The sequence below is a fragment of the Triturus cristatus genome, chromosome 10, assembly GCF_964204655.1.
Source record: "Triturus cristatus chromosome 10, aTriCri1.1, whole genome shotgun sequence".
NCBI classification, from domain to species: domain Eukaryota; kingdom Metazoa; phylum Chordata; class Amphibia; order Caudata; family Salamandridae; genus Triturus; species Triturus cristatus.
Genome location: NC_140593.1, coordinates 308472764 through 308488214, shown reverse-complemented (window position 1 = coordinate 308488214; position 15451 = coordinate 308472764). Strand labels below are relative to the sequence as shown.

At 44.2% G+C, this 15451-nt stretch overlaps 1 protein-coding gene across 2 annotated transcripts in view; it reads right to left on the bottom strand.

Moving 5' to 3' along the window:
* Positions 1-15451, bottom strand: part of LOC146789357 (peroxisomal carnitine O-octanoyltransferase-like) — a 569137-nt gene that overhangs the window by 173533 nt on the left and 380153 nt on the right. For both annotated transcript variants that reach the window (XM_085631299.1, XM_085631298.1), the window contains exon 8: positions 12765-12890. In XM_085631299.1, the coding sequence (XP_085487425.1) occupies positions 12765-12890 (126 nt within the window). The remainder of the gene's footprint in view (positions 1-12764; positions 12891-15451) is intronic.

Here is a 15451-nt window from a genome sequence, read left to right as displayed (position 1 = left end):
ACAAAAGGAAAACACCCTCCTCAAAGCATGAAAAGAGGCTCAGGTCACCTTCAGTGACGACACCATTTCACTATAGCACAAACTTTCAGCAACGACACTTCAGCGTTGGAGAGAGTTACGCCCTGGAACTGAACAAACAGCAGATTTGGCACAGATTTGGCACAGATGGGCATTTCCAACAGGCCTACAGTTCCATGTCCAAGGGCATGAAAGAACCATTTGAGTTGTGAAAGAGGGTATCTGACTAGAGTCGCCATCGGAACCGGCGGGGGGGGGGGCAGAAAGCAGAGGCTGGGGCCAAACAAAACCAGGGGAGCAAAACCGACAAAAAAGCCACTGTCTGATCCCAAATGCAAAAGAGCCTCAAAGAAATACTGACAGCTGGGTAGTGGGTCCCTGTTGGAGGGGTGATGCTTTGATCTTTGACAGGGCTCCTGAGAGGGAAGCCAGTGGTGTGGGAGAACACTGTGATGGGGCCCTGCCTGTTCCTCGTCTCATAGATTTTCTCATATTCAGTTTTGTAATGCATTCTTTAGGGGTGAGGTGAGCCAGTGAGGACAGCGGAAATAGGAAATGACATCTTAATCTTCATATGTATGTTGTTGTTATTGTTTTTTTTCTGTTCAGTGTTACCCTCTAGTTGGGGACCATCATACCTAATGGGCCATTGAACTTACTTATGTCTAATACCCCTCCTGGGGTATAAACCATCAACCAGGACTCTCCATCCACCTCTGTCTGGGATTTTCTTTCAATCTAACTCCAGGTGTAACCCATCTCCTTGCAATCAGCCTCGAGGCATCGGGCCATGGGTTTCTTGGCCTTCCTCTTTTCCTCTTCCCTCGAGGCTTCCAGGTCAGTGTTTGCCTGGTGGTGTTTGATCCACGCTTGAGGAGGGTGACCTATCCAGCCCCAGGGAGTTGGAAAGTCCGCTGCCATAGATCGTTGTTGCTGAAGGTGTTTAACCAGCAGATTTGGAGGATTTTCATCAGAAAGGTATTGATGAAGGTCTGGACTCCTTTCGTGATGATCACTGTTGTCCTCCAAGTTTCTGCTCCATACAAAAGAACCACTTTTACAATGGTGATTTAAAAAGCAGATCTTGGTTGTAGCTTTAGGTCCTTGGAGCTCCAGATAGTCTTTAGCTGAATGAAGGCTGTCCTTGCTTTGCTGTTTCTTGACTTGACATTGGCTTCTGTGCCACCCGGCTTGTCTATGACACTTCCACGGTAGATAAAGGCCTCAACCTTGTGCTGATATGGCTGCCACATTGTCAGTTTTCTCTTGCATCTGCAGATGGGTATGGGAGAATAGGGCTAGGTCATCTGCAAAGTCCAGGTCGTCGAACTGCGTTCAGGGTGTCTATTGGATCCCATTTCTTCTCCTTGCTCTGGATTTCTTCATGATCCAGTCTATGGGCAGCAGAATGAGAAAAGGTAAGAGCAAACCACCCTGGTGGACTCCAGTTCTCACTTGGAAGGGTTCCGTGAGTTGTCCTGCATGGACTATCTTGCAGGCCACTTCCTCATAAGACAACAACAAAGTAACTCCTTTTCGATGCTAGCGACTACTTTGGTGATGTGTATCTTTGTGTCAAAAAGGAAAATGATACTTACCTTTCAGGCATTTGTTTGTTGCATGTAGTGCTGTAGATTCATATGCTGTACATGCTTCTGCCATTTAGTGTTGGACTTAGACATGTACAACTTGTTTTTGTTCGAAGAAGTCTTTTGAGTCACAAGGTATAGTAACTCTTCTTAGTTGGCACAGGGCATGGGCATCAACTCTATGGTTAAGATCATTTTCCCGTTCAGTGGGTGAGAATGGAAATAGAGCATTAGAAAGCACAAAGATGTCCATGCAGTGGAAAAGAACAGTGGTAAAGGAAAGTTATTGGCAACTCTCCGGGGAGGAGGGTGGTGCAGGCAAATCTACTTAGTATTAGAACAGTGGTCCTTAAATGCAACAGTTAAATAAATAGGATAATTATAGACTTGAATCAGTACTATAATGCGAGTGTCCAGCCGGACAATCAATTTAATAAATCAAAAATGTCAAAGAACAAAAATACAAATTAGCAATTATGTGGGACAGAATCCTGTATCCTACATGAACACATGAACACATGACAAATACATTTAGAACAAAAACATATCATGCAAGACGGGGTAGCTTGTAGAATATTGAGCACAATTTCTAACAAGCTTAGAAAAACAGTAACTGCACTATTTTTATCATGTGCGATTAACGTGCAAACTGTTTACATTAGTCGACGACGTTTCGATCCTTTAAAAACAATAATAGGATCATCATCAGGACAGTTAAGGTGCAAGCCTGAATCAATGAAAATAGCCTGTGGAAAACGAGGAAAAGGGAGGAGATTAGGGAACGTCTAATACGGAGCCGTAAAACATTGTGCCAGCCGTGGGCCAGTCAAGGTGTGAAGCAGACGCAACATGCATGTGGTTGAGTGCACTTCGACCATGAAATGGCGAAAGGTTAGACTTAGGAAGGTGATGCACGGTGACAATTAATGAAGTGTCTGTATAAAGGATAAAGGATAAAATCACCGGATTGCTTGCAGCAAAAGATATGCAGCAAGCACGTGGTACGTCTGCCAAGAAGGTACGAGTAGCTGATGGACAGAGGGCTTGGTTGTGAGCGAGTGGCAGGCAAATCTACAGTAGTACATGCCATGAACAGATTCTTACACGATAAGTAAAATGTTCCATTTGTGGCACGTGTAGCTGTAGATACACATACTGTGCATAGACTGTAAAGCAGTTTCCACTCTAAGGCAGCGACTAGCCAGAGGGAGTTGCAGAACACTGAAAAAGTGTACGTAGGACAGCTTGGTGTACGTAGGACAGCTTGGCCCACTTGGGCTTGCTGTCTAACTAGGACGTACACACAACAAATGTTTGGTGAACGTGTGCGATGTGGACCAAGTGGCTACTTTTCAGATGTCAACTACTTGAATGTTGCCTAAGAATGCCACTAAAACTGATTTTCTTACGTGTAGAGTGAGACTTTGGCAGAGCAGGGGGCTGCCTTTTGGCTTTTGGATAGCAGGTTTGAATACATCTGTGTAGCTAACAAGCAATTCCTGCTTTTGGAATGGCAGTACTTTTGTGTGGTTTTGAAAAAGCCACAAATAGCTGTTGCGTTTTACTAAATAGTTTTGTCCTATCAATGTAGTACGAGGGCTCTCTTTACATCTAGTGCGTGAAGTGCCCGCTCTGCTACTGAGTTGGGGTGCGAAAAGAGCACTGGCAGTTCAATTGTCTGGTTAATGTGGAAAGAGAAGATCACCTTGGGTAGGAATTTGGATTAGTCCTAAGGATTATCTTGTCAGTGTACACCTTAAAAAAAGGTTCCTCTAACGTGAGGGCTTGGATTTCGCTTACCTGTCTAAGGGAAGTAATGGCACCTAAGAGGCCACCTTTCACGATTGAAATTGTAGAGGACATGAATGAAGGGGCTTAAATGGGGGCCCAATAAGTCTTGTAAGGACTATATTAAGATTCCAGCATGGGATTGTGGATATCCTGGGAGGGATAACCATTTGAGTCTTTCCGTGAAAACTTCGATGACAGGAACTCTGAACAAGGAGGAGTGCTCCATGTTCTTTAAGTATGCTGCTACCACAGCCAGATGTATAAGCCAGACCTGTTTGTTACAAGCACAACAGACAGCAGACAATGTCTTGCACTGTTGGTTTTAGAGGAACAATTAGTTTGGGTAAACAATAGTGGACAAATCTCTTAAACTATGCGGCAAATAAAACCCTAGTAGTGGGGTGACAAGCTTCCCTGAGGATGACCATGCACTAAGGGGGAAAATTTAGGTTTCCAAACTCTGGAACCTCAGGAGCCAGATCGCTAGGTTGAGCTGTTTGGATTGGGATGTCTCAGTATCCCTGGTTTTGCGTGAGAAGGCCTCGCTTGTTGGGGAGTTTCTTGTGAGGAACTACCAATAGGTCTAGGAGGTTAGTGAACCAAGGTTGTCTGGCCCATGTGGGAGCCACCTGAATTAGCTTCCTTACCACAAATGAAATTAGTGGGACAGGTGGAAAAGCACTGGCAAATATCCCTGACCAGTTCATCTACAGTGCATTTACCCTGGACTGTGGGTGTGGGAACCTGGAGGCGAAGCTTGGGCATTTGCTGTTTTTGGCGGTTGTAAACAGATCTATGTCGGGGAATCCTCAGTGCTGAAAGTAGTGGAACAGGACTCCTGGGAGGAGTTCCCACTCGTGGACTTATTGCTGTATCCTGCCGAGCAGGTCTTAAAAGCTATTCTCCACTCCCGGAAGATACTCTGCTAGGAGGTAGATGTTGTGGTGAATCAGCCATCACCAAATGTCCTGCATCAAATTCGACAGCTGGGAGGAGGGAGTGCCCCCCATTTCTGAAGGTAGAACATAGCAGTCATGTTGTCTGTCTTGATCAAGACTGTTTTGTGGTGAATGTAGCAGAAGAAGGTTTTTAGCGCCAAATGGACTGCTAACAACTCCAGGTAATTTATGTGATATGTCTGTTGGAGTGTATGATCAGTGATGTTCTGGAGATGTGCCCCCTATCACGTGAGGGAAGCGTTCGTGGTAATGGTCACTTGTGGAACGAAATCCAGGACTGGCCTGCCCTGCAACAGATTGTTGCTGTCCAACCATTGCAGACAGTGATGAGTGATAGCCTTTATTAACACTATAGGTCACCCCAAAGGGAGGCCTTTCAATCCTGAAGGCAGGGTGATGGGGTACAAGTGTGTGGGTGCCCCTGCATGAGCAGGACACCCCTACAAACCTACCTGGAGTTGATTCTCCAGGCTTTGTAAGTGCGGTCAGCCATTTTGATACATATCGTCGCCGTCATTTCACTATGGCTAAATATATAGTGGCTGTTCCGAACCTGGACATGTTTAGTATCAAACATGTTAGAATCATACCTCAACACTGTTACCGGTGTTGGAAGTATGATTCCATGCACTGCGGGGGGGGGGCTCCTCTGATAGGCAACCAGTACTCCCAGTAACAGCCTTCCACGGTCTGCTAGCAAGCTAGTGCAGCTGCCGACACCAGACACGATTCTGTGCTCCTGCTGCTGAGCTGGGCATACAACACTTGATTATCTTCCCCTCTGTCCAGCCCCTCCTCTTTGAAGGACCCCTGAGTCGTCCTATTCATGTTCTTAGGGTATAGAAGGGCCTACCTGTGGGTGGGTTCTTTGATTCGCCGTGTGACAAGACTCAAGCCTGAAAACACGTCACGCTTCGTACTGAAGACCTGTATTTTGCTGCACTTTGTCTGGAACCAAAACTTCATCAAGGGAGACTCCTGCTGCTCCTGGCCTCGCTGTTCTGCAAGTCTTCTTCGTCGTCTGTTTCTGTGCTTCTTCCAGGATCTTCAACAGACCTGTGGGCATCAAGAACACCTGAAGTAATCTCCCTTGGAGTGAAGGAGTCACTCCCCTGCATCTGCAGGCACCGCTGACGGGTCTGCTGCTGCTGACGTCCAACGGACTGTGAAAGGCTCAGCAACACAGGTGGTGGTTCTACAACTCCCTCGAGGCCTAACCTGTCCTCTCTACAATTTTGAGGCCAGCATCCTTCGTCAGAACCGCTGGGACTGAACCTCTGTGCACTGCGTCGACTCGCCTTTGCCAAGGCTTGTTGGCTCTGCACTCCAGAGATCTTCGGGCTACAAGCAGCTCCAGCATCTCATCGTGCCAAGTTCAGCACCCTCACTGCATCCTCTGAACTGTGGGCCTTCATCTTTAGTGAGATGCTCGAGGACCTCTTGCGACTCCTGTGCCTGTAGGTCATCTCGAGAGTCTTTTCCTGCTTCAGTGGGCTCCTCTGATTGCCTGGAGCCTGCTCTGACTCTTCTACATGTGGTGGGTACCTTGGACCATGCTGGTACCAACGTTGCTCCTTCTTCACTTTCCACTCCTTGTTGTAGCTGCCAAGACAGTTTGGTGCGCCAGCAGGACACCGAGCCCCTGGTTCTCGACTTAAGACATGGGACAGCTTGTGCATGGCTCCTGGTCTTCCTCTGCATTGCCTGGTCCTCACAGCTGCAGCGACAAGGTCACCGACAACTCATTTGAACCATCCGTCATCTCTGGGCATTTCTCTTCTGTCCCTCCTGGTCACCTCCAAGTGGCATAGAATTTGTCCCCTCTGCTTGCAGGTTCTTCTCATTAAGAATACACCCTTGGATTCCACCGGACTCTTGCACATGAAAGATTTTCCATGAGCAGTACCCTTGCACGATGGTAGGTGGCTTCGATCAGCTCTGTGCAGCGGCCACGCCGAAAGTGACGCCCGCATCACCTATAAAGACCTCACCTTGGCGCGCTGACGTCAGTTACTTTTCATGACTTTCCACTCCAAAAGATCAGAGCTATGAATTGCACTGACACTGGTGTGTCCAAACTAGGACCCTGAAAGGGATCGTCCCTGCCCCTAGAAATCAGTCCGAAGGAAGGGGAGGATGGGTGGGCTAGTAAGGAATTTTTGGATATTGTCTCTACAAGATAAGGCTTTTCCGAATGTAAGTAACTAGAAATCTGTTCACAGAACAGTAAGGATGGGTGGGTCGGTAAGGAATCTTTCACTATTGTCTTTACCAGATGAAGCATTACCTACGGTAAGTAACTTGTTCACCTTTGAACAGATATTCAAGTACTACCAGCCCGGGTGGTGGGTCTGCTGACAAATTTAAACTAGGAAGTCCTGCAGGACCGAACTGGCAAAATGCCCATACCTGCAGGCGTGACTGTCCAGGCAGTAATGCTTGGTAAATTAGTGATGGGAAGCCTATGTTGCTGTTGACAGATGCCCAAGACTGGGACGCCACATTCTAACGCAGTGGTCGCAGCTTTAGCTCTGGTGGAATGAACCCATAAGCATTCAGGAAGCTGCTACCTTGCCAGTGTGTAGCAGATTTTGATGCAGAGAACAACCCATTGAAGGATGTCCTTTTCTGCACCGCCCGACCTTTATTTTCACCAACATACACAATGAAGAGTTTGGTCGTCCACCCGGAACTCTCGAGTGCAGTCAAGGTAGAACAACAACATCGTTTGGGTCCAGGTGGTAGAGCCATTCCTCTTCCTTAGATGAATGTGGAGGAGCATGTAAGGTGTGCAAGGTGACAGATTAACCCACATAAAATGGTGTCACCACTTTCAGCAGGGAAGAGGTCTAGTGTGAAGTACCAGTTTGTTTGAATAAACTGATAAAAATGGAGGCTTGGAAAATAAAGCCTGCAGGTCATTCACCCTCCACGCCAATGTAATCGCCACAAGAAAGAACGTGTTGATGGTGAGCAGCCTGAGGGGGCAATTGTGAAGAGGCTTGAAAGAAGCACACATCAAGAATGTGAGGACCTAATTAAGGTCTCATTGCGGCATAATAAAAGGAAAAGGGGGAGTATATGTACAAGGCCCTTCAAAAACCTATTTACAATAGGGGACTTAAATAAAGAGGGTTGGTCAGGCAGCCTCAAGAAGGCAGACGAAGCAGAAAGATAACCCTTCAGAATTCCCAAAGCAAAGCCCTGCTGGAAAAGAGTAAGAATAAAAAGCAAAACAAGACAGAAAAGTGTCTCTGAGCGAGAGCCGCCTTGGAAACTCCTGCAAGCAAAACTGGTGACATTGTGCTTTCTTGGCAGAGTGGAACAGGACTAACCAAAGATCTCCCCACTGCTCAAAGAGACCTTGTGCCACCTCTAGATGGAGATGCCATTTGCGATCCTTTAGGTATCTGCGGCGGAGTTCATCCGCTCTGCCATTCAGAGAACCTGCCGAGTGCTGAACCAGGGGTAATCCCCGTCTGTTCCATCCATGTCCAAAGACTCAGGGCTCTTGACAGAGGGTCCACCAGCCCACCCCACCTGGATTATTGCAGTACCACATGGTGGTGGTGTTGTCCGTGAACACCTGCACAAGCCTTCCCTTAATGGAGGGTAAAAAGGCTTTCAATGCTAGTCGAATTGCACAAAGCTCTAGCATGTTGATGTGGAGCACGGATCCGCCGGAGACCAGAGTCCTCTGATCTCCACTTATCCCAGATGGCTGCCCCATCCCAGGAGTGACACATCTGTCACTACTGTGAGATTTGGTTGAGGACGGCAGAGGGGTCTGCTTGTGATCCAATCACAGTTCGCTAGCCAACACTGCAAGTCTTTTGCAGTTCCCTCCGAGATCTGGACCATGCCAGAGACACTCCCCTGATGCTCCACCCAATGTAACTTCAGGTACCATTGCAGAGCTGTATATGCCATCTGGCAAGCGTCACCTGCAGAATACAGGCCATGAGACCGGCGGCCGTAGAGTCAGTCTCACCAAAACCCAGGATAGAGGCTGAAACATCGGCAGTGGAGTGGAATTCCAATAGTCATGCCCGGGACATATTGTGTGGGGTCAAGGACAACAAGTTTTCATGTTTATTTCGTTTTTTGGTCAAGTAGACCCAACCCCTGCAGTACAAACTCTTTGGCTGCCAGTTTAGAGTACCACAATATGGATCAGGGAAGGGCATTGTCTGCGGTAAAGGAAATATTATGTCCATACGTTAATGCTGTTTGAACTTGTATTTATGATTCATTTATGCAAAGCCTTTATTATTAGGGTGAGCACTCTATGGAAATGTTGTAAGCTAGGACTGCACTACAGACAGTTGTGCCAGTCTAAAGATGTGTACACACGTTTACAATATGAGGTTACATATAATGCTCCCAGAATGCTCTCCGATTAGATGCAGTTTTATGGCTATTAGTGTCATTGTAGACATTGTTAAGTTAGCCTGAGATCTGCTGCCATGATGCTGCTTTTGCGCACGTTACTACATGACTTTATTTTGCAGAACTCTGTTTATGTCTTCCACATGAGAACTGTCTGCTTTTCGCGTTCTCTGCTAGTTCCTGGAGTTTAGTCTGAACACGATGTGCAAGGTCGATAAACAATGTCCCTTGTTATTCTGTTCTGGTCAGTCCCTAGCACCTAGACAAAACATGCTAAACACAGCTGCACTGCTGGAAACTCGTGCTTTGATATTACGGGGATGCATGTTGTTCAAACACACATTTGGAGAGAGACCTTTCCAGGGAGAACATCTATGTTGTTCCTATGATGTAAAATTCCATCTAGGCACTAAGGTTTGGGGTCTGCTGACAAAGCCCAGATATCTTCCTTTATATAATAAAATTCAACCTTACCAAGGGGAGGGTGGTTAGGCCTTATAGTGCTTTTTTCACTGTCTGTATATGATGACATCCCCCTTTATATTCTATAGAATTGTAACAATGCTAATTGTTTTGGGCTTATGTATTTCGCTGCTGGTAGTGGCTTGTATACTGCATTATAGAGCAGGATAATTAAAATAAACATTTTAAACTATACAGTGACTCTGACAATCCTTATTGTGGACAAGTACGAGTGAGTGAGCTACCGCGATTCCTGAGAGAGTCGGGAGTGTTGTGTTTTGGGTTGTCTAATCATTTGTAGCTTCGTGATTAACCCCTTCAGCGCGGCGCGGATTTCCGCGCTGTGCTGAAGGTTCTGTGCGCGGGCGGGGCCATAACGGAGCGGTTCCGTCATGCGCACAGCGCAACCGACGTGCATGATGGAACCGCTCCGTCATGCGCATCAAAAGGGTTAAGTAGGAGAACAAATGAGACACTATAGCTACTCAGTTTGGGGATTTTGGGTACTCAGGTGGTAGGAAGGTACAACCCCTGTACACCGTCCTGTTTTGCTGCGCATAGTTCTGTGTATGTGCAGAATCCCCGCAACACTCCTAATATTTGCGGGAGTTTGAAGCAAGATGTATGAGTTGTTGCTTTCAAAATAAAATGCTCACAAAAAAATGCAACTATGAAAATAAAACATATGCTAAACTACTGTGAAATGTTGGATACCATTTCTAGCAAAATATGTAGATGGATGTGATTATTTACATAAGATATACATAATAGAAAGTCAGTGTAACTTGTTTCAACAAGGTTATGGGTAACATGGAAATAAACAAGCACTGGCAAATTCAATAGGTCCGATATTGGGGGTCAGCCTTTTGGTTTTGTCAATGGCTGTCTCCTTTTGACATGATTTCTGTAAAACTGTATTGTTGTCGAAGTTGCCAGGTCCCCACCGTCATAACAAATTTTGGCAAAAAGTAAAAAAAGAAAATTTCAAAAACACATGTTGCCACATTATACCCTGACACTGAACAAAATTACTTTTTGGGCTCATATGCTCCTTGGGAAGGAGCAGAATGCTGTCACTTACATTGAAGCCAGACAATATAGAGAGAGATGTAATTTAATAAAAGCAAATGGTCTTGGTTAACACCAGAGCTAATTAAGGACCCAATTCTTAGAGAAAGTCTCAAAAGTGCACCTATGTTATATGTCCTTGCTTTAGTGTAGATTTACAGCATTCATGAATCCACATTAGTTTACAGAAGTATGTCAGAAAATCAGAGCCCTAGAAAATATTCGTCCAACTGCATTTTAGCATTAGAAAATCTGCATGTGCAGATTCTGGCACATACAAAGCTGAGTGGAGCCAATCAACACCACCTACCAGCGCGCGGGGTACTGCTCATGGAAAATCTTCTGGATCCAGTATTATGCCTGGGGAGATTCAAAGGTAAGGAATCTGTGGCTAGAAGTCTATCAAATTTGTAAAATAAAAAGTCCCAGAGCCCAAAGTTTTGCACAGATGCGCATGGCCCTCTCAATCAAAAGCAGGTGTGACGAATACCAAGGCTGGGTAGTCTAGATTCCAAATCATTCGTCCCTCTTCCACCACTAGACACACTCTGCCTCTTGTATCAATGTTTAAGGATCTTTTTCGTGTCATCCTTGCTTTCCTTGTCGCTATTTTCCTCTCTTTCCCTTCCTCTTTCTTCCCCCTTTTTGTGTTTTCTCTCTCTTGCTCATGGTGAAAGTCTGTTGTCAAAAATAAGTAACAGCCCCAAAAAATAAATGCTGGTGGGCCCCACCTCCAACGACAGGCTCAAATTAAGCACTGGAAACATTTGACCATCACCAAATTTTAAGAATAAACAAAATGTAATTAAAAAACTTTAGAAGGGTAAATAAGGCTACCTGTGTTGTTGTAGTATATGTCAGATCATAAAGACTTTAAGTAGCTATTCATGTAATATCTGTTTTCTTCTCTTATGGATGGGCTTGCTATTATGTTGTTAGCTGGATATGGGCTTGCAGTCTTTCTGTTTGATGATAAAGTAGGCTCCAGCAGCAGATGACAGCAGAGTACCCTGATGACAAAGAGTTCCATGAAGGCAAATGAAACCTCACCTTTCCCAAGGAGCGCCCTACTGCAACACTAGTATTGAACTGAATCTTCCCATACTTCTTCATTATGACAACACTAAAGGGGCAATTTATATGTTTGTGGTAAGAATACTCCATCTCAAAGGCGACAGAGTATCATTAACGCCAACATAATGGTCTGCCCGCCCAATTTAAATGCGGGCAGACCTTTGGTGTAATCATGGCAGAGACTACTCCAACCCGGCCATGGTTACACCCCTCTGATGGCCTTTTGTAGTCCACCCTCCTAATTTAGATGAGAGGACATAGTGGTCAGATTTCACTGCCAGTCACAGCCAGGAAAACACTGGCAGTAAGGGGCAGTGGAAACTATTAATTACTCCCTCGCCATAGAAGAAAAATCCTATAGCAAAGGTGGTAATGTTTTTTTTTATTTCCAAAAACAAGATCCTGTTTCAAGATTTTCTTTTTGAAAAAAAAAAGAATATGTTTGATGGACTGCTGCGTCATGTTGACGGAGCCGTGCATCAAGCCTAAAAACGCATTGACAGGAAATCACTGGGACGGCGGCACCAGCCAAGGCTTCAGAAATGATCGCCCGCTGGGCAACAGACTAATTTACTCTGCCACACTGATAGAGATATGTCCGCCCACCAAGGTATAAATTGGGTTGTAAGTGAGTTTTACAGTGCAGCCTATAAGTAAAAGCCTCTTAAACAACTGCTCTTTGGCACGTATTTCCTAAGCATTGCTAGACACAATTTTAACTTTAAATATTGTTTTCCACTTACACAAAACAAAGCATACATAAACATGATTACCTGTATATAACCTCACACAGTCATGTACACGTGCATAACTAGTAAAAGCCACCAAAATGTAAACACATAATGTGATAGATGAACACATACGCAAACACTGACAAATAAAACTGTGCATACCTAGACTCTCACTCAAGTGGGTACAATAGCCCTTAAATAAAAATATGCATAAATATGGGAACACAGGTACAAAAACACAGAGAGATGTATACAGGGGGAGACCTAAATCATACTTCTGAACTCTCCCTCGGTTGGAGTTTATCATCTGCGTGGACTCACATTCTCTCTCCAAACAACCAAAGCACCTCATGAACTCCAGTGAGATCAACTGCTCTGAAAACTGTGTTCACCCTTTCACTCTCCAGAATCTTCAATGGAACCAACCCCCCAAAACACTCAATCCCATCTCCTTTGGAGCCCTAAAAGATTGAGAGGTAGGTATTAATGCAAACAAAACGAACATTGGTGTGTAGTGCAGCACTATTTGGAATATTACATCAAAAAACCACTCCTTTGATTTTGACACAAGTAAGACCGATTGGTTTGCCAATGCTTGTTTCTATTACACGAGGGCTGACAGAAAGCTGCACTGTCAAGTCAGACATTAAAAAACAGGCAGAAAAGCATCAGTTTTCGCTCACCTCACTATAGTCTTCAGCTGTTACATGAGGACTGGCGTCATCCAAACAGACCACAAACAGACTGCTCTGGATGGTTTCCAATATGGTTAGATTCTTTGGATCCAGACTGATCAAATATTCCCGGATCTGAAAGAAATTACAATAATATGATAACACAGGTCTTAATTTGGCAAAAGTTTCTGAAACCTAGTGTAGTAATGTGTATATTATTTATAAATCCATCTTTTATTAATGTTAGTTCCTCTTTAAGGTTTGGCTACAGTGAAGTTGTAATTGTTGGAATAGCTCCATGGAGATGGAATACTCTGGGGGTTTGGAGAGTCAGTTGCACCTGACTGAATGGACTGGATGGATGGGATCTTATTTACTCTGCAATAAAGTCAACTCTTCTAACATCAAACCTGGTTCCTGTTAATGTAATTTGGACTTCCCTACACTGGCGACGAGGATGGGATGCATCCTTACACAGTGGTGCAAAGTCCACATTTTTTTTTATGTGGAACTTTGAAACTTTGAAGAAGACACCTAGACTAGGGAGTTTTGATCCTGCTGATAAAACAGTTCTAGTTACAGATGCAAGCACAACAAGAGTGTGGTGGTAATACTGAAGTCATTCTTTTCCTGTCAAGAAGTCTCAGAGGAGCTGAATCTCGCTACTCGGTAATTGAAAAGGAAGCGCTAGCTGTTCATTGGGCAATTAAGAAAGTAAAGAATCTATTGTGGGGAATTAAGTTTGTGGTTCGCACGGATCACAAACCCTTAGTTGAAGTCTTTAATAAGAAGGGAACTGATGCCATCTCGAGCAGGATTTCTAGATGGGTTGTTGATTTGCAAGGCTATAATTTCAAGGTGGAATATTTACCAGGAGTACGCAATTATACTGCTGATGCTTTGTCCAGGTTGGTCACACAAGATAATGTTTATCCAGATCAAGAAGAAGAGGAGGAGCTGGAATGGGTGTGTGTGATAGAGAGTGGTGGCATTAAAGAAGATAAGTGGAGAGAAGAATGTAGTACTGACAAGGAGCTTCAAGAGTTATCCTCGCTCATTAATAATGGATGGGTTAAAAAAAATCAAGGTGTGTCAGAAAGGTATTGGAATGTAAGGGGTGAATTATCCATGTCTGACGGTTTGATGTTTCGTGGCACCAGATTGATTCCCCCTAGGTGTTTTCGGTAAGAGTTAATTACATTAGCTCATCAAGGCCATCAAGGCATTTCTAAAACCAAAGAGAGTGTTAGACTCAACTATTGGTGGGCTGGAATGGATCTAGATATTGAGAGGTTAGTGCGTGAGTGTATTCCTTGCACTTTAAGTGAGAAATGTTTCAAACCAAGGGTTCACCTATGGTTATTAGAGATAGACCCAATGCGCCTTGGGAGGAGTTGGCCCTTAACATACTAGGACCTGTCAAATGTAAAGAAGGCAAAGCTTATTTGTTTGTTCTTATTGATTTATTTTCAAGGTGGCCAGAAATTAGAATCACTAAAAGCATTGACTCTAAGCATGTTATATCTTTTCTTATGGAAGTTTTTTCTAGAGAAGGTCTCCCTGGGTATCTTCTTACAGATAACGGGGTCCAATTTGTCTCTAAGGAGATGGAAGAGTTCCTAGTGAAGTGCTCCATTAAACATAAACTTTGTGCTTTATATCATCCGGAGAGTAATGGAATGGTGGAAAGGTTTGTTCGTGTCCTCAAGGAATCCATTTCTTTATCCAAACAAAACAATACAGATTGGAAAGAAGGGGTCAATAAAATTGTTGAAATATATAGGATAACGCCTCATGCTACCACTGGGTGCACACCTTTTGTTCTCCTAAAAAAAAGACAGCCTAATACCTTCATCACACCTTTCTGGGTGAATCAAAGGTGGGAAGGAAGAATGGAGTCAAGTCTCCTTTTGAGTCTTGGAGGAAACGTGAGTCTGACAAAATTATTGATCGCAAGGTGAGGTTTGATGAAAGGAAAGCTGTAAAGAAAACATGTGTCAAGGTAGAAGATTCGGTAATGATAAGGGCGCCTCCGGGACGGAAGGCTTCTGAGATTTTCAAAAAGTTCCACAAAGTGATAAAGGTTTTTTCCAACGCTATCAAGACTGAAGACTCCAGAATATGGACTCTCAATAGGGTGGTTGTTATCAATGATACAAGGGCAAACAAAGAAAAGGATGAAACCACTGCGGTCTCAGATAGCAAGTCCCTTCCTAGTTATATAAGAGGAAGAGATAGAAGGATCATAAAACTCCCTTCAAGATTCAAAGACTATGTTAAAGGGTAATCCTTTTATTTCCCTTTCGTTTTTTAGTTTGTTGGTCCTTCGTTATGTAGGAGGAAGATGTGTAGTAGTGTGTATATTATTTATAAATCCATCTTTTATTAATGTTAGTTCCTCTTTAAGGTTTGGCTACAGGGAAGTTGTAATGGTTGGAATAGCTCCATGGAGATGGAATACTCTGGGGGTTTGGAGAGTCAGTTGTACCTGACTGAATGGACTGGATGGATGGGATCTTATTTACTCTGCAATAAACTCAACTCTTCTAACATCAAACCTGGTACCTGTTAATGTAATTTGGACTTCCCTACACCTAACAAGATACAGCAACTCATTTTTTAAATCATTTGCACAGTAGGACATGTTTGTATACAATGCTTTCATCTCATGTCCAGAAAGGCCTGGAGAGCAGTGG